Source organism: Takifugu flavidus, chromosome 6, assembly GCF_003711565.1.
Source record: "Takifugu flavidus isolate HTHZ2018 chromosome 6, ASM371156v2, whole genome shotgun sequence".
Classification (NCBI taxonomy): domain Eukaryota; kingdom Metazoa; phylum Chordata; class Actinopteri; order Tetraodontiformes; family Tetraodontidae; genus Takifugu; species Takifugu flavidus.
In genome coordinates, this window is record NC_079525.1 from 16698467 (window position 1) to 16717944 (window position 19478).

General features: G+C 40.6%; 3 protein-coding genes across 7 annotated transcripts; 2 read left to right on the forward strand and 1 right to left on the reverse strand.

Annotated features, from left to right (window-relative positions):
• Positions 1–258: 258 nt before the first annotated feature.
• LOC130526758 (glycogen synthase kinase-3 beta-like) lies at positions 259–8365 on the forward strand. The gene is made up of 11 exons (XM_057034658.1): positions 259–598; positions 1447–1532; positions 1935–2036; positions 2186–2269; positions 4634–4744; positions 4855–4985; positions 5189–5393; positions 5528–5623; positions 5742–5928; positions 6042–6119; positions 6272–8365. Exons 1-11 carry the CDS (start codon positions 424–426, stop codon positions 6331–6333), a joined length of 1317 nt encoding a protein of 438 aa, XP_056890638.1. The 5' UTR covers positions 259–423; the 3' UTR covers positions 6334–8365.
• Positions 8366–9054: 689 nt separating this feature from the next.
• zgc:91910 (Zinc finger protein 706-like) lies at positions 9055–12910 on the forward strand. 5 transcript variants are annotated; one of them, XM_057034663.1, is made up of 5 exons: positions 9149–9184; positions 9521–9556; positions 10042–10191; positions 11298–11414; positions 11748–12910. In XM_057034663.1, the coding sequence occupies exons 3-4, from the start codon at positions 10057–10059 to the stop codon at positions 11391–11393; spliced, it is 231 nt and encodes a 76-aa protein (XP_056890643.1). In that variant the 5' UTR covers positions 9149–9184; positions 9521–9556; positions 10042–10056; the 3' UTR covers positions 11394–11414; positions 11748–12910. The 5 variants fall into 5 exon arrangements, with proteins under 5 accessions (XP_056890644.1, XP_056890641.1, XP_056890640.1 ...); XM_057034664.1 differs by lacking the exon at positions 9521–9556 and having other exon boundaries at positions 9055–9184; positions 11538–12910; XM_057034661.1 differs by lacking the exon at positions 9521–9556 and having other exon boundaries at positions 9055–9184; positions 11579–12910.
• Positions 12309–19241, reverse strand: bmp8a (bone morphogenetic protein 8a). Its single transcript, XM_057034657.1, has 7 exons — positions 17389–19241; positions 15848–16040; positions 15050–15198; positions 14769–14948; positions 14129–14208; positions 13542–13652; positions 12309–13465 (listed from the first exon to the last, which is right to left on the reverse strand). The coding sequence occupies exons 1-7, from the start codon at positions 17912–17914 to the stop codon at positions 13316–13318; spliced, it is 1389 nt and encodes a 462-aa protein (XP_056890637.1). The 5' UTR covers positions 17915–19241; the 3' UTR covers positions 12309–13315.
• Positions 19242–19478: the final 237 nt, after the last annotated feature.

The window sequence follows — 19478 nt, forward strand, 5'->3', positions numbered from 1 at the left end:
ATACCTGTAGATGAATACGGGGGGGGGCAGAAAAACTACACAAGAAATAACATCACTGGTCCAGAAGCCATAATAATGTTTTGTGGCGTTCTCTTTAAATGTAGCAATGCTTTTATATTAAATTTGCACGAATATAACCTCATCTGCAAAAAAAAAGTCAAATCATTTTCTAATGACACATGCAACAATAAATCTTTTCCACTGTTTAAAAAGAATGGGGTTATTTATGGACTACATTTCCCAGATTGTATTGCGAAGTGGCTGTTGGCGTCTAGTTAGCAACAGCTATCAGCCGAGTGACCCGGCGGCAATAGTCGCCGTGATTGTTGGTGTTCTTTCAACGTGTAATCGGTTATAGTTGTTCTTGGTACTCGCTCGATCGCAGTCAGCGAAAAAAGAAAAAGCTGACATCCTCAAAGAGATATGAGCGGCATCGGGCGGCCCAGGACCAGCTCGTTTGCTGAGCCGCCAGGTGTGCCAGGAATCGCTGCTGCGACAGCCGGCTCAGCCGCTGTGCTGGTTGGCAGCACAGGAAAGTCCGGAGTCCCCCAGGCCTCTGGTGGCAGTTCATCGGGATGCTCTAACGTGAAACTTGCTAGTAAGTTATGTTCACTGTGTTTATGATATTTTTATCTCCTCAAATACAAACACATGCCAGTGTTGCTAAATAATCGGTATTCCAACATGCTGGTTATGCTAGTTCGTATGCTAATATTAGCCACTGGTTTTGGATCTCCATCGTTCGATGTTTTTCCCTTTACATGTGGCTCGTTTAGCAACCCGCTGTCTTTAGTTCAGTTCGACGGACATTCAAACAAATGAAACAACGTTAATTTTCATATTAACGTTTAAAGCAGGCTTGGTAAGATTCCACTGTGTCATCAGTAAAACGGGCTCTGTCTTCCTTTGTTGTCAGTCGACCTGTATGCACATATTTGGGTGTTTAATGTTCGGTTCTTTTTGAGTTCGGAGACTGTGGCATGGCCAAATGGTGCGTTTTCACCAAGGTCAGTCGTCACGCAAAGATTTGGCAGCAGGTGGCCGACACCCAGAGGGATCAAGTGAGGCACGTCGTGCGTGTCCGGATGAGATGATGCTTTCACTTTCCGACATGGAATTATTATTGTATTTAATGTAGAGCTATTATAGATAGTTTATTCAAGATAGAATGTGTTGTTGGGGTCATCTCCAATTTAATAGGCATCTCGCGGGACACCATCAAAGACCTTAATATCATAATTGATGCTGTTGTCAGTGTTGACCATCTTGCAGGTGAGAAAGAAGTGGTCACTCCTGGTCTTTAACACGCATATCTGCAATAAAGTGTCAGTGTTTTTGCTATGCTAATGTGCAGTGAATATGCTATGATGTATAGATCGAGGTTTTCACAAATCCTAATCATGTACCCTGAATAGGGCACACTAAATAATTGTGCTTGATTTTTAGGAGACAGTGGGAAAGTAACAACAGTCGTGGCCACCCCAGGTCAGGGACCAGACCGCCCACAAGAAGTTTCCTATACTGACATCAAGGTAAGTGAGATGATGTCTCAGAGAAATTCTATAGATTTATCTACCAATATCTTTCTGTTCCTTAGACTTTTATCCTCAACATATGTGTGAGTCCTATTATCCTAACCTCAAGGTGTGATAGGAAGCTACAATATTCTAATCTTATAATTACTTGGTGTGTTTTCGATCTGAAATATGACCACATTTGTTACTCATACTGCAATGATTTTATTAATTCTGAAAAATATATACACACATTATGCAATATAGTAGTACAGTAGAGCTTTATATACTATAAAAATGTAATTTAATTGAATGCAGTTTTTACAGCTTGCTAATATAATACCTCTAGAAGAGCTACAGCAAATGATCTTTTTAATAATCGGCCGATTCATTCTTGTCATGATTTTGGAACCCCTGCAGGTGATAGGTAATGGCTCGTTTGGTGTGGTTTACCAAGCACGCCTCATTGACAGCCAAGAGATGGTGGCTATTAAGAAGGTCCTACAAGATAAAAGGTTCAAGGTCAGGCTATAGTATACTTGTATCTCTGTTTTCTTATGATCTCAACTCAACAATAAAGTTCTTTTCTAAACACTGAAAGATTGATACTAGTTTTTGATGTACCTGTTGATGATGAACATTGTCTGCTCTTGCGTTTTCCTGTTTTACAGAATCGAGAACTGCAGATTATGAGGAAGTTGGATCACTGCAACATTGTCAGACTACGTTATTTCTTCTACTCCAGTGGTGAGAAGGTACAGGCTTTTTTCTTATTTCTGGGACCATTTCTATATGCTGTTGTGTCAAATAGTCTGTTTTGTGGAGTGACAAATACAGAAGCGCCTCAGGTTTTAGTCTTGGAATGGAAGTTTGTGGGAGCATAAATGTGGGTTTTGATATTTTTTTTTCTTGTGTTTCTGATGAAGCTGAACAATTCACTCAACATATGCTTAATGTATAGTCCTGTACATGTATGATTTCTAAAGGTGTATAAGTACAAAACACTACAGTGGTGTGAGAAAGTTTGGGCACCCCCTCTGAGGTTGTAATAATGGACTCTGACTTCACACAAACTTATCTTGGTGGCATGTCCTTCATTTGCCCATAAGAGCCAAGTGTTAGCTTGATTTCCAAACACAGATTTTAAGTATTCATAGTATGCAATTGTATGAAATTAAATCAAATGTAAAAAATAGGCTGTGCAAAAATGTGGGCACCCTTGTCATTTTGTTGCTTTGATGGCCTGTAACCAGTCATCACAAGATAATTGGACACACAAAATTGGTTTGGTGAGCTCGTTAAGCCTTGAACTTAATTGGCAGGTGCATAAAATAATGACAAAAGGTATTTAAGGTGGCCAAATGCCAGTTCTCATTCTGTTTGACGCTCGTCTGAAGAGCTGCAACATGGGAGCCTCAAATCAACTTTCTGATGACCTCAAAACCAAGATTATCCAGCATTATGGTTTAGGGGAAGGTTACAAAAAGCTGTCCAAAAGATTCCAGCTGTCAGTTTTCACTGTCAGGAACATTGTGAGGAAATGGAAGGCCACGGGCACAGTTCTTGTTAAGCCCAGAAGTGGTAGGCCAAGAAAAATTGCAGAGGCAAAGACGAAGGATGGTCAGAATGGTTAAAAACAACCCACAGACCACCTCCAAAGACTTGCAAGGATATTTTGCTGCAGACGGTGCTGCTGTGCATCGGTCAACGCTACAGCACAATTTGCACAAGGAAAGGCTGCACGGAAGAGTGATGCAGAAGAAGCCTTTTCTTCATAGTCGCCACAAACTGAGTCGCCTGAGGTATGCGAAAGAACATTTGGACAAGCCAATATCATTTTGGAATAAGATACTGTTGACTGATGAAACAAAAATTGAATTGTTTGGTCACAACAAGAGGCGATATGCATGGCGGCAAAAGAACACAGAATTCGAAGAAAAACACCTGCTTCCCACAGTAAAATTTGGTGGAGGTTCCCTCATGCTGGGGCTGTGTGGCCAGTGCTGGTACTGGAAATCTTGTTTAAATTGAGGGTCGCATGGATTCCACTCAGTATCAGCAGATTCTTGAGAATAATGTTCAAGAGTCTGTCACAAAGTTGAAGTTGCGCCAGGGATGGGTGTTTCAACAAGACAATGACCCCAAACATTGCTCAAAATCTACCCGAGCATTCATGCAGAGAAACAAGTACAATGTGTTGGAATGGCCATCTCTGTGGGATGACTTGAAGCAGGCTGTCCATGCTCGGAATCCTTCAAACATCACTGAATTGCAGAGGTTTTGCCAGGTGGAATGGGCCAAAATACCATCATCCAGGATCCAGACACTCATACAGGCTGTTATTTTTGCAAAAGGAGGCTCTACTAAACACTAATATGATTTTTCTATGAGGGTGCCCAAATTTATGCACAGGCCTTTTTCTGTTTTGTGGCATATTGCACATTTTCTGTTAACCCAATAAACCTCATTTCACTGCTGAAATATGATTGTGTTCATCAGTTATTTGATATATCAAAATTAAGTTGTGAATTAAAACACCCAATGATTGGTGAATAAAAATAATGCCAATTGTCAAGGGTGCCCAAACTTTCCCATACCACTGTATGTAATATTTATTATTAAACATTATTATAGATGCTGTCCATCATCCCTCTGCTATTAACTGCAATATATTTTTATTGCTTAAAGATGATATTAAACCTGGCTGTTATAGCTACTAGATTTAGTGGCCAGAATATTGGACCAAAGAGAGAAATACATTTCCCCATTTGAACATTTAGTGTCCTAAAATCAGTAAATATGTGAAATAATATATGTCACGGATTTATTATGTTTAATTTCCAGAATCGTTTAATAGACCTTTTCCTCTTAAGTAAAAATATTATTTTCCCAGCTGATTTAGAGGTAAAGTGTGTTTCTTTACCCTTGTACTTTATGTCAGAATTATAATTGAGAGTGTTAAGATGTGTTTCATACACGTGTAATTTCACATATATGAACGGCCTGAATAATGACCCAATCTAAAATACCTAAGACGTAAAAGTTGAATTTGCAATCACTGTTTTTGGAGCGGCTGATGTTTCTTTCCAAATTATTATTTCTCTCTGGTGTCCTCACAGAAAGATGAGGTTTACCTAAACTTGGTGCTGGACTTTGTGCCTGAGACTGTGTACAGGGTTGCTCGGCATTTCAACAAAGCCAAGAGCATCATTCCCATTACATACGTCAAGGTTAGTTTTCAAATTTCACTGCACTTTGGTTTTTGTAACATCTACCAAGTTGAATCTGTACCCACCATACTGGTAATAAGTCACTTTTATCTGCTGCTCTTTCTCCCCAGGTGTACATGTACCAGTTGTTCCGTAGCCTGGCTTACATCCATTCCCAGGGCGTGTGTCATCGAGACATCAAGCCTCAAAACCTACTTGTTGATCCTGAAAGTGCCATCCTAAAGCTGTGCGACTTTGGCAGGTGAGCTGGGATCCAACTATACTGATCGGAGCCGAAACATTAGTTGTATTTCTCAAAAAGAATATAGTAGTTGTATGAACAGTATCTGTAGTTCTACTCACAATAACACAAAACATCAGAGTTTACAGTCGGTGCCCTGATTAGCTCTTGGAGCGTGGATATTATTGCTGAACATTGTGCTTTTATTTTTTCTGAATTTCCAGTGCCAAGCAGCTGGTCCGCGGTGAACCTAATGTGTCATATATCTGTTCACGGTATTATCGTGCCCCCGAGCTCATTTTTGGTGCCACAGACTACACAGTAAACATTGACATCTGGTCAGCAGGCTGCGTTCTGGCTGAGCTTCTGCTTGGACAGCCTATTTTCCCTGGGGACAGTGGGGTAGACCAGCTAGTGGAGATCATCAAGGTGAGTTCTATCGACTGTTTTTTTTTTCTTTCTTTCTTTTTTATGAATAGCAGGCTATGATGGGGGGAAAATGTCACAGCATTTGATATATTTATTTGGATTTTAGCATTAGTTGAATTTAATCTGTTTTTCAGGTGCTGGGAACCCCAACAAGAGAGCAAATCCGAGAGATGAACCCAAACTACACAGAATTCAAATTCCCCCAGATCAAAGCTCATCCATGGACCAAGGTAAACACCACCTGAGTGCATATATTCATTTGTAAGATCAGCAGGACATTGTCACTCCCTGTATCCATTGTTAAGCTGCTGTGAAGAACATATTCACCACTTGTGTCTTGTTTTCCAGGTGTTCAAACCCCGTACCCCTCCAGAAGCCATTACTCTGTGCTCCCGCTTGCTGGAGTACACGCCAGCCTCCCGATTCTCCCCATTTGAAGCCTGCTCGCACGCTTTCTTTGATGAACTGCGTCAACCAAACACACGACTGCCCAACGGCCGAGAATTGCCATTACTCTTCAATTTCAGCCCCACAGGTTCAGAGATTTTTGTTGTTGAGCTGATCTGTAGCTTCAAATGAGCAAAAATGACACCTAACATTCGCCCACTGCCATCATCTAGTTAATGTAATATCTGTTCTCGTTTCCAGAGCTGTCAATTCAGCCCCAGCTGAATTCAATCCTCATCCCTCCTCATGCTCGCACTTACACATCTGCTTCCTCCCATGGTGAGACACAACTATTAACACTTCACATACTTTGTGAATACTAATGGAATTTTTGCAGCTAGCTGACATTAAGAACCTTTTTCATGATGACCACCACTGATGTGGTATGTTAAATGGTATTTAACGTGATTCTTCACTTTTTCCTCCTTCAGATTGTACCGGGCCAGATTCATCTCAACACAGTTCAGTACCAGGATCTCTTAACAGCATCTGAAAAAGCTACGTGGCTCTCTGGCTCGCTCATCCTCACCTCAGACACGCATAAAAAAAAAAAAAAGCTTACAAAAAACAGACAATAGTTGTGCATCTGTCAGGGGTGAAACTACAGCAGGAGATTGTTGACAATTGAGTGAAGCTTCTGTAGTGGGGGCTGGTCCTCTGTAAATAACCTTTTTTATAAAGTATTTTATATTTTTATTTATTTTACTAATTTAATGCATCATATTATAGACACATTTAGTTTTTTTCCTGTGTTTTTTTTTTAATCTATAATTTTTCTATAAGTTCACCACCTTATAAGAAAGTCAGTTCTTCTCCACATGTACTAAACACAGAACTATTTTAGGTCCAGGTTCATTTGATTGGATGTTTGATTTTTCATCCTGAAATTGGGTCACTAATACTGTATATTTAATAGTGTGTTTTCAGTGCTGGAAGTGTGTAGGCTTTTCATGTTCAGTAAGTGCATAGAAATATTCCTATGGAAACCTCATCACCTCTGAAACTTTGCTTTGATCATTTCATTTTTGGAAATCTTAAGTTAAAAAATAAAGTACTTTATACAATAAGTCAGTGTTAAGAAGTAGACAGACTCATGAGTACAGTTAATTGTTCAAACATTAATGAGCAGTTAACAGGGAAGAGGTCACCAATGACAGGTTCCACTCTGTCCTGTCTGATGGTGGATAACAGGTGGTGCATACATGTGACAATACTGGATGTAAAAATTCCTGCAAAAATGTCAAAACCAGAAATTCCTCCCAAATTTTTCCACAAGATTAAACTGCTGCTGTTTCAGAGACGCAGGTGTCAAGACTCGTTTTGAGACAAGTTGTTTTTAGAGTATTGAGAATTGTCAAATATGATTATGTCATAGCTTCCCTTCCCTCATTGTTTTCCTCTTCTTCATCTTGACATTCATGTGTAATGCTGTGATTCTTTAAAATGAGCAAGCTTGATTTAGAGGGATTCGTGTTTTATTAGCACCGGCACCAACGTTGCCTCATCTGTCGTGTTTTCTTTGGATGGAAGTAGAACTTAAGTGTACAAAATGTAAGTTCCTGGATTTTCTTGTATCTCTGCCCTCAAGTGGACCAATGTTTGATTAGTTAGCTTGTGGTTTAAGTAATGTTTGAAAAACTTGTGTATATGGATCTGAGCAGACTGATCTGCACTCTGAATAGCCACTGTTTTAGAGATTAGAGCCTTTATTTAGGACCGAGCTTCAATGATCAATGCAGACTACTTGACCACTTGTTTGTCGTGTAGTATATTTAATGCAGTTGCACCATACATTCTGCTTAACCTTGCAGTTATTTTGAAGTCTGTGGAGAGCTTTGGTTTTAAAGCTCCACTCTGCAAATTCATGTTGGTTGGGCCCCCCCCCTCCCAAGTGTCATGTCAGTCCCCGCTGACTGACATGACACTTTTTTTCCTTTCCCAGATGCCATTTTCCCTTTTAGTGCCCTGTGTGTATCAGTTTTCCTTTTAGTGAGCTGTTCATCTTTTTCTCTTTGATCATTCAAAACAAACACTCTTAGTTTGTGCATTTTTGTAAATGTATTTTTTCACAACTCAAAATGTATATATTGCAAAGGATAAACATTGGTGAACTCATCATGTTTGTTAATGATGTGTTTCTCTGTCTTGTTCAGTGGAAATGTAAATTTCACAAAGTAACTCGACTGTCCTGTTTTTTTTTTTCCTCTGAATGTTTTTCTTCACATTTATTCCCATAGTACTCTAATGTTCAGTCAGTGGAAAATAAAGTCATTAAAGTTAGTGTGACCTTTTAAAATCGCTATTACTCCAAACTTAAAGAAAAAAAATCTAAATGCAATGTTAAAAATGTGCTTAACAATGCATGTAAATAAAGATCACATTAGCCCTTTTGGTGCCTGAGGCAGATTAATGGACAACCTTAGATGTTCATAACACATGAAAAAAAGGAATAAACAATCTAATTAAATGAGAAATAAGCAATAACAAAAGCGAAAAGTATTAATAAAACTAGCCTCAAAAACAAACTCGTCTGGATTTTTTGGTTATTTTGAGGGGGGGAAAAAGACAAATTCAGAATTCACACAAATGTCATGTTTTGCAAGCAAAACTGGTTGTGACTTGTTAAATTTCTTCCTAACACTATAAAAAGGCAATGATTTATAATTGGTTAGTCTGCTTGTTGTCTTTTTAAATTGTCTTATTTAATCTATTAATGTCACTGGGTGATCAATATCCAATGCTCTCAGGACAGTGACGCTGTAGTTCAGTCTGCTGTCCTTTGGGGTTTATTTTAATTTTACAGAAATTTAAATTAAATTTTAAATTGTAATTTGTTCGTATTTTTACGTTTCTGAAAAATGAGTGATCATTGTCACAGAGAAATATAATATTAAATTGAGCTATGAGATGGGTAATTAATGAGTGTACTTCTCCAAAAGTACACAGTAAAAGCACTTCATATTATTGCTAGTAATATTTAACCATATAGTGATTCCGACTATATGGGTTTGATATGGAACTTATGACAGATTTTTTTAAATTAAATTTCATACAAGTCATATTTTCAAAATGAGATGAGCAATTTATAAAAATACAATACGTTTCATACCTTTTTTTAATTAAATTTATTGTCTCTATAATTTTAAGTTCGAAAGACAAACCTTCCAAGGCTGTTGGGCGCAAGAAAAGTGACGTTCTAAAGGTCACTAATTATATCGTTACAATTCAGCTCCAGGCCGGCAGGGGGCGCACAACTGCCATTCCATGGCTCAAATGTCGGCAACTTCCTGTGGTATTCAGAGAAGAAGACCATCAACGCTCGAAGCAACAGTCGGAACCCAAAGGTAAATAATTTCGGAACCGAAGCGCGCTGTTATCGGGTTTTAGCCTCCTGTTCTCTTCCAACAATATGGATGTTATGTTGGTTACGAACTGTGTTGTCTGAACTCCCACAGTAAAGTAGTTCGCAGTAACTTCCAGTCACATGTAATGTTAGCTAGCTAGCAGTGTTTGTAATTTGCGCAAGGCCTTTCGTGACATTCTCATTACATTATAAACCGATTATTTAGGACTTTTTGTTGCTGCCGCTGATGTGTAACTGGCCAGCAGGACCAGCAAACATTGTGCGGTAAAATCAGCTTTGGCTCGGTGTGGCAGCTATATTGACCCGCTTATTTTAGCCTTCTTTAGCTCGTTAAAATGATGGTGCCCTTCATGTAAGTGAACAGCAACTTGTATTTGCAGACATTTGTGAATAGATGTGCAATAATGTGTTGTAGTCAATGATAACATGAGTTTCATTTGTCTTACTTTGTACTCAGTCTAGTTTTATATTGAAACAAAAACCTCTGATTTAGTGCTACATTTTTATCAGGTTGATACAGTTAACTATCTAAATGTACATATTACCGTACTAATCATTTAATTAATAATAGGGACACACGAGCGAGTCCATTAGCAGCTATACAGCATGTCCATCGTCTTGGTTTCTCTCTTTCTAATGGCATCATTCTTTGCTGATATATTACCTGCATGTATGATTTGATTGAGCATGTGACTAATATGCATTTGTCACAAATTCTCGCATGCATCTTCAGTCTCTTAACAGAATTGTTGGTTTGAATAATTAAATGTATACCCACCCTGATATGACCAGTGTGACTTGGATCGATGTGTGAAAGTGGAGCTGTGGTTTGTCCAGGTCACGGTGAGGGCCATGGCTCGGGGGCAGCAGAAGATTCAGTCGCAACAGAAAAATGCGAAGAAGGCAGCAGAGAAGAAGAAATCTCAGGGTGCTGACCAGAAGAGTGCTGCAAAAGCTGCACTGGTGCACACCTGCCCTGTCTGCCGGGTCAGTGGACAATGACATGGAGTCTCATTTCTTTTGTATTGCTTCATAAATGGCTCGATGATAGATGTTAACAGATCAGAAGGGACCTTCACGGTAGTTATTGGAATGGAGTTAACTGAAAACTGGAAAATATGCTTTTGTTATTGCCCTACGTTGCTGGTGGCAGTTTAAGTAGAGCAATCATTGGGATCAGAACTACAAAATGGAATATCAGTTGGTCCATCCATTGCTTTCCCTTTTAAAAATATCAGGTTCCTGGCTTTGGCATTATATTGCATACTTATTTAATACTAATTTTGCACTTGGGCCACTGCTCCATCTCATTTATGTAGACCCTACCCTTGATATGAGGCATGGGGAGCTTGAGTTCAGTATTTTATTTATATATATATATATATATATATATATATATATATATATATATATATATATATATATATATATATTATATATATATATATATATATAAAAAAAAAATAGCAGCATTAGTCAATCAATCAATCTTTGTTTATATAGTGTCTTTTACAATCAGAATTGTTTCGAGGCGCTTTCCAGAATCCCAGGGCCTGACCCCAGACAAGCAACAGTGGCAAGGAAAAACTCCCCTTTAACAGGAAGAAACCTTGAGCAGGACCAGGCTCATGTAGGGGGACCCTCCTGCTGATGGGGGGCTGGGTAGAGAGAGAGGAGAGGGTGGAGGAAAGGTAGAGGATAGAATAGGTAGGAGAGGTAGAGGGAAGGGAAGGGGAGGGGAAGTAGAGGAGAGGCATAGAGCATAGAAATACATACAAAAATACATTATACTGAATTGACCTATAGTACCACTATAGACACTACTGCATGGACGTAGCTATCATGACAACTGAATTAGAACTGGATTTCAAAACTTTCTAACTTAAAAATGCTCTGGCAGATGACATATTTTTATCAAATATTCTTTTACTTTCATTGAAAATGAGTGACTCTTTCTAGGTTGCATCAAGAGCAAATTTACCACTATAATTGTGTCATGAGTGGCTCAACTACCATTTATGGCTATATTTTTGTATTTATAGATGCCAAAATGATTGAAAATTGACTATAACATCTGCGCCTTTCTTCTCTAGACTCAAATGCCTGACCCAAAGACCTTCAAACAGCATTTTGAGAGCAAACATCCTAAATCTCCCATGCCTCCTGAGCTGGCAGATGTTCAAGCATGAATGACCGCTGACTTAACTTGGGTAAGACACTAAAAATGTTCCATCTGAAACACCTGCATCCTTTGTGTCTGTTTCATTGTTGCCCTTCATACATACTGTATTGCAGAAATGAGCCTTTTAATATTGAAAGGTTGGTGTTTTCAGTTCAGTTGCTTGTCCCGTTGGTCTGTCTTCCTCTTTGCCAGCAGATGTCGCTGTTTGTGATAAGATGAAAGTCTCGAAGGTTTAACCCATTATGGACTTATGGGGGGGGGTCCACTCATCATAGAGGCTTGTATCGAAGGGATGTACCAGTGATGCTTCTTTTTGACTACATCAACTGATTAAAAATCTAACATTATGTTTTACTTGCAGATACAAGGCGACCACGGACAAAATGCTGAATCTTGGCATCTGAAGGGTGAACACCTGGACCCATTATTATTCAAGATCAATAGAATGGGATGGAGGAAGGGGTGAATGTGTGACTGTGTGGTGTATTTTCAAGTGTGTAAAACAAAAAGTTGATTGGGGCTAAAAGGAACACCAGCACCCAGTTTTGTATTTATTACATTTACTACCTTGTTATTCTACACAGGAGGGGACCGGCAATAGTGCAAGTTAATGCTGAATAAAATTGTGACTTAGGAGACTCCAGTGGGAAATGTTGAATCATAAACAGTTTTTGATGTACATCTTTCTAATATGTGGTTATGTGTCCAGAGAATAGGTGGCGCATTCACTCTTCTGCCCAGTCAGTTTCATCATATTCCACGAGGAAATGCAATTAGACTGAACGAGAGTATTGTGCATTTAAATGATCAAATATGTCTTGAAGTTAACTTCAGAAGATCATTTCTAGAAAATATTTCCAAAGTCTGTTGCCACAGGTGTCCCCACCTCCTGAGCGTACCTCACTGTTAAGACCTCACTGAATGTTTGTTTGTTTCAACCTCCGTCTAATACCCATGACTCATTTCAACAACATCTTGGACACATCTCTAGTATTGCTTTGCAAATTAAAAGCTTTTTATTTTATGAATTATAATAAGCGTGTTTACGATGAGCTGTGGTCATTCTGGTTATTCATCGCTTAAAGATCATTTAAATTACTGGATTTCTGAGTTATTTGAAAACTGCTAGAATTAAAGTTTGGGTCTTTATATATTCATTAGCTTGCTGCCTTTTTTTAAAACATACTCCTTTCAATAAATGGAACGGTATTTAGTGTGACCGGTCTTTTCACTTATTAACGAGTACTTCCTAAAACATGGAGGAGAGACGATTTTACAAACCACCAGGGGCCGTCAGGATGATTGATTTCTCTTTTTTCTACTTTCATTCACTACAAAACTGCAACTAAAGGCTTGTTTGCACAGGCGAATCAACACATCTCTGAAAATTAGTTGCACAGGCTCTTCAAATGTCAATGTATACACAATTTTTAAAAAAATCTTGTTAATATTTACTGCAATGTGATTTGCGCCACACTTGTAAAAATCTGTGTTTTTATGAAACAAATAAATATTATCTACTTATTTTGATGATGTTTTCTCCTCAGCCATTCTTCACCTGGGTAGCAGGCATCGGTATCATTTGCCTCTCAGACTTGATTACAAACTAAAACTGACTATTAAAGTGTGTTTGTAGCTATTAAAGTCAATAAAACACACATCACTGAGACAAATTGAATGTATTCGATTAGCATTTCTTGTGATAAATCGGTGAAATATTCAACCCATATCAGGAAGTCTGCAGTATTTTTTGTACGGTTTAAAAATGGCCAGTCATCAAATTCTGAATAATATTACAATGCTAAAACTCCTCATAATCAGTGCGAACATCAGATTTGTCCAACCTATGTCTGCCAGGGGGAACTGGTTTCTGTGGACTTCCCTTCTTCGACCCACCTCTGGGTGGCAGAGTGGGGGAACATTAAGGGGTCAAAGACATCCACAGGTCTTCACCACCATGTTTCTGTGTTTCTTGAGGATCACGTTGTTGTTATCGTCATAGAAGAGGACAGAAATGGGGCTGAGCTTGGTGGGAGCACAGCATGCCTTGGGAACCTCATCTGGCTTCAGGAGATGGACCTGCCACATCGCCACAAAATTATGTTAATAATCCAAAATTAGGTTAAAGACTGCCAAGTATGATAAAATAACTGACCACTTGTTGGATGAGGGCATGGTTTGTGGCGTTCATGCAGGAACCGAGGGGATAGAAACACTCGCCATCGCAGTAATAAGCTGAATAACCAGTTGGAGCCAGAACCCAGTCCTGAGACAAGAGCCATCGTTATTTTAGTGCTCCAGACTTTGGTACATCCCATCATTAGTAGACAGGTAATAAAGAGTGTTTTAAAAGAGAACTCTCCTGTTTAAAAGAGCCTAACCTAACTCATTTTATTTTTTCTAATTAATTGTCCTCAAAACCTGCTAGTGTGTCATTTTTTCACAGCTATAAGATAAGCAATGATCAATACGGCCGAACTGTGTTGGTTTTGGATTACTAAAATTACTAACAGTGATTACTAATGTGTAGTTACAAACCCTCTAATTTTTTGGGGAGAGGAGCCATCATAGCTACGCTGCTAACAGGCTGCTGGAGAACACAAACATGATCACATGACAGGTTTCTGTCACCCTGCTGGTTCAGTATCTCTGTGTGCCTATTCTCTCCTCTACCTGCACCTGCAGAGGGAACGTTCTCAGCATCTACACGTCCATACAGATCAAACCAAGTGATGCTCTCACCTTCCATCCCAGATCACTGAAACTGACGTACAGCTCGTGTTTTTTACAGGGCTGACCACCACTGTTGATGGGGCTCTTGTCTGAAAATGGAATAAAGAACATTTATTTAGAAAAAAATAATCATAAGTACCATAAATAGTTATTATTACTTGGATTAATTGTGCAGAGACATCTGACTGTCAGGTGTCATGGCTGCATATTAACCTTTCATGTAAAATCACTGTCAGTATCTGTATGTCTTAAACTAAATTTAGCTTTCATGAAAACAATCAATTACATTTAAAAAAACGGTTCTAACTGTAAAGGTGACGTTCCTGTTTATTGTTGGTTTCTCGTACCAGAGCTACATTTTATTAGTGTGAAATATGAGAATTGTGCTCTCAAAAGGACAAAAACAGAAAACAAATTTGTAGTTTGGAGTCACCCTAATTGTAGAGATGGGTCAGAAATGGTACACTCACCGTTTGTAGAAGATAATCTGCTGTTGACTTGACAACATTCAGGTGTGTGTGTGTGTGTGTGTGTGTGTGTGTGTGTGTGTGTGTGTGTGTGTGTGTGTGTGTGTGTGTGTGTGTGTGAGTCTGCTCTTTTTAAAGAGTGAAGTAGATCTCAGGACTGGACTTGGACTGTAACACCTAACTTTGAATGCTGGGGACTGGGAGGTCATATTTAGGTTTCCTCCTGCGGGGATGAGGCTTAACAGCTCGTGGCGGTCGACAGGGGACCTGATTCTCCCTGAAGAAGGTTACCATAAATGGCTGTTTGGACCGAGGACCCCTCCGACCCACCAAGCCAATCCAGCCGGCAGATAAGGAGCGATCTGGGAGATGATATGAAGAAAGGAGAGCAGAGATTAAAGAACTACAGCTAGAACGAGAAATATGGCTGTTCCCATGATGCAATGTGGAAGCCAACTCCCACCCTCCTCTGTTTCCACGTAGAGACGTATTCCCAGGTTGCTGCGGGGGTTGAGCAGCCAGTGGTTGGAAGCTGTGGTGACGTCAAAGGCCAGCCATCCCTCCTGACCTGCAGGCACCGACTGCACATCAAGAAGAACCAAGCCTGGCTCCCTTCAAAAAGAAACTTACTTTCATTTTTTTTACATTATTTTGTTATGGTAGTCTGTACAAAGTCAAATAAACATGCATCAATCTACTCTCAATACCCCAGAATGACAGTGAAAACAGAAATTTAGACATTTTTACAGACCATTTTCCTCAGATTGCTCATTTTGGTCAGATGGTTTCGGTTTTGAGTCCTGATTGTTCATCTTCCATTCCAGAATGTCAATTTCAGATCGATGATGAGACTCTATCCAGTAGTCTGATCCTGTGGCTTGGTTTTTAGTGCTAATTTACTGATAGTTACTGTGTGCAGCAGTTCTCGGAGAAAGGCCACACTGATCTGAGCTGAGGCAACAAGTCCAATACCTGCGTGTTACTACTGAAGTGGGCAGAAGAGCAGCTCTGGATCAACATCAAGTTGATCTTTTGGCTCCTGGATCAACATCAAGTTGATCCAGGAGCCAAAAGAGCTGCAGCAGCAGAGAACTACTGTCCAGCATAATTTGGAATTTGGCCGTATCACATGTCATCGTAGGGGCTGCAACACCAACTGGTTTCCAAGTCAAAATTTGTGTGGTCTTTAAAAGTTTAAGGAAGTCTGAGTTTGAGGAGATGACATGTTCCCTCTTTAAACCAGAAAAAAACGGTGCGTCACCTGTGTCTGTTTTCCTTGTGGATCTCATAAACGGAGATGTGAAGTGTTCGATTAGCCCTCTGGCCCATGGTCAGGGTCTTATAAATCCGGAACTCTGCTGCCGTCACCGTCTCACCTTGAGGGAGGGGTGTCAGGTCGAACCGAAACTCCTTCCAATACGGACGAGGCTGCAGGAGGTCACGCTCCTGCTCCACTGAGAGGAGGAGCCGTAGATTATTGTTATGTTTTCAGATACTGATGCTAGTTTTCTTTAATGCCACTGAATTATCAGTGTAGAAACTCATGTTATTCCATTATATTTACATTTATTTGACAGCTGTAGTCAAGTTTCAGATTACAAATGCACATCGTAGTCATAAAAGAGAAACTAAAGCAAAATCAGAAGAAGACAGACAGAAACTACTGTACATAAATCTATATTATATTATTGCCCAAGATAAAAATGATTAGATTACATGGCATTCATGTTGTGCTTCATAAGGGCAGAGTGCTGAGGAACAACATGAAACACCCAACAACATGACATCTAAATGTGAAAGCTGTGCTGTGCAGGGGTGGGTGCACCCTAGACTGGATGAGTGTGACCCCTCGGGAACTCTTGGCACCAGTGTCTGGTGCACATGCACGCACGCACACAGAAAGATAGCAGTAATTACAGACATCTATTGCCCAGGACTGTAGCTGGGGCTCAGCACATGCACCACTAATTGCAGGCCTGTCTGGTATTTTTAGATTCACTCCCTCCACAGCAGCATTTTCAGACTCTTCTGACTTTTCTTTGGTGTGTCGGTGGTGTCTTTAATTCTGACCGGCTGCAGCTCACCACACATATGTGCATACGCTATGAACACTCGCTGCCACCTAGTTTAGCCTGGATGAGATACTCACATTCATAACATTAGTGTAGGAATACGTCTGTGGAGTGTTAAGACTCACGTAAACGCATTGTTCAAATATTGATCTTACTACAAACTCCCCTCGTCGTATCATTCTGTATGTATCCTCTGTACACAATTGATGTTGGATTATTATTTAACACAAATGCCACTCAAATGCCAAATTCCCTCCGTTAATGCTCCTCTTACTGCAAATATGTCAGTTAGCTGAAGGGACGATTGATGTTTTAATAGGATTCTTCTCGTCTTCCTTAGAGAACAGGATTTGGGAGTTTGGAGCTTTAGTGGATCCTGAGCACAGAGAAGATTTTTTCCTTACACTGAACTTGGGCTGGGTCGCCGTCCCATTCCCAAAGAGCTGCAGGAAGGAAGTTATTCAGCAGAGAAAATGTGCTTTTTTAGTTTGACAGATAAGCATCAGTCAGGGGACTGTGCAGATTGAACAGAAACTTGGGTTCAGATGGCAAATCTCATCACCAATAACAGAAAGATCTTCTTAACTTGCAAATATTTTATCCAGTTTATCTAACTTTATAGGAGAAATGAGTCCATATTATCCTGCATGTCACACCTCACCCGTTGAGGTCAGACTGGTCAGTGTTAGCTGCTGACCGCCTCACCCTGCTGGGTCGCTGATATACTCACCAAGATTCACAAAGCTCATGACGGTGTCGGCCTCGCTGACCATGGTGCCCAACGGTGGCGTGTGTGTGCTGAGGGTGGGAGGCGCCGCGTAGCTGACGTGAGCCAGCCTTTGTCCTGCTCCAAACCTCCCAACACCGGGTCCATTCACGATGATCTCATTGCCTTCATCCTCTCCATCAGTTGCCATGGCGTGGTACAGGTCCAGCATGAAGAGAGGTGCTGAGGAAGGAGGCCTCAGTGGCGGATGAGGTCGTGGTCTTCCAGGCAGACCTAAAATGGATAGGATCTCTTTTTGCATCTCCTTCTTTTCCCGGCTGCTGAGCCTTCTGAAGCTGGAGTGAACAGCAGCCTCAGTCTGCTGGCTCCACATGGAGAGCAGCAGCAGGAGCAGCAGGGACAGCAGAAGCAGGGTCCTTGTCTCCAGAAGATGAAGGTGGCCTCTGGAAGATCTTGTCTGATCCCGGAAGACATTGTTTTTATGCTGATTCATGATACTGTAAAGACACGAGGAGGCTTCTGATGTCATGATGGGACTCTTCTCTGGGGCAAATAATTCGAAACGTCCATTTAAATGTTGGCTCCCGTGTTTTCAAAGTGTTCTCCTGCGCTCCAGTTGTTTGATTTGTTCACCGGTGATCTTTGCCTCGTCTTTAGAGGAGCACTCTGTTTATCTCTCCCTCCCCTCCCGGATCCACTTCTGCCCTGGCTGTGCAGCAGGAGGAACAGAGATAATGAGAGTGGGGGTATAATTACAAGTTTGCTTTGTGTTCTGAAGATAAACAATCCTCTAAAGCCCTGATGGAATACCCAACTACTGCTTTTGAAGTCACAAATGCAGTGGATAGAAAACCAGTTCAGACATAAGCAGGTGCCTCTGAGGTCGAAGAAGCTCTTTCAGTCCCAACTCAGGACTCCGAATAAATAACGTTCACACGAGTGCAGCCGAGCAAGACGGTCTCCAGTGTTTCCTGTCATTCCTCAGTACTTCTTCAGCACCCATTCACAAGGCACTGCCCACCCACACATCTCTGAGGTTCCAGAGGTCTGTCTTAAACCAATTTGGAAAAAAGATAATTCCAGAAAATAAATTCCTGTTAGCGGTCTTCGGGAGAGGTCTCAGATGTGTTGTACAACCTGCAGACAGTCAGCGTTAGTAGTGTGGTCTTGAAGAGCTGATCCGGTGTGGAACCCCGACAGAAATGAAGTATTGTACAGAACCAGGAGGGAGTTTCCATTAGCCTCCGCCTCTAGACCTCTTTAAAGACTTTTTCTGCCACTGACATCACATTGTGACCACTCCCAGTGGTTTGGGAGACCTCATCTCTGTTCTTACCTCCAACCAGTGAGGTTTCATGACCACTGGCTAAAATGCTCTTTGGCAGGAAGGATGACGAACGGCTGCGGAGCATCTCATTTCACAAATACAGTCTCAACACAGGTTGCGTGTGGACAGCTGACAATGAGAAATGGAAAAAGTACAGTTAGTTTGGGCGTTAAAATGACAAAAGAATCCTAATTTTCGCATCAGCTAAGTTGAGGTGATAGGAGTCTGCACCTCAGTCATGTGGGGAACCTTGAAACTAAAGAATCTTGATGGTGATCCCTAAACGGCCGTGTGGGATTATAACCACCTTTTTTCAGGAGGATCAGTGCTGTGGGAAAAAGGAACCAGCTCCAACATGAACATGGCCAGACCCTCTCCGATTCACAGGCTGCTGCTCTGGCTAGTGAGAGTAAATTTCCTGTTTTCTCCCGTGCGTGCACAGTAGAGCAGCAAAAACTTCCCAAAATGACGGAGGCAACTTTACAGTGACAGACTTCCTTTCAGACACCGGTGTTCTCCCCTTCTGCTGAAGACCTTGCAAGGCTTAGAAACATGAAAAGGATATTGTGATATCCAGGTCTGAATTAATTTTCAGTGGGATGCACTGCTTGCTGATAGCTTAAGGGAACTAGTGGCAGATAGGTAGATCATTTCTATTCAAAAATCACATAAATAGCTAATGTTTTGGCTGAAAAGAAGGGTAACAAACACCACACCCTAAGTTATTCAGCAGGCAGGATTTGCGTTTCCTTTTGATTCATTTATA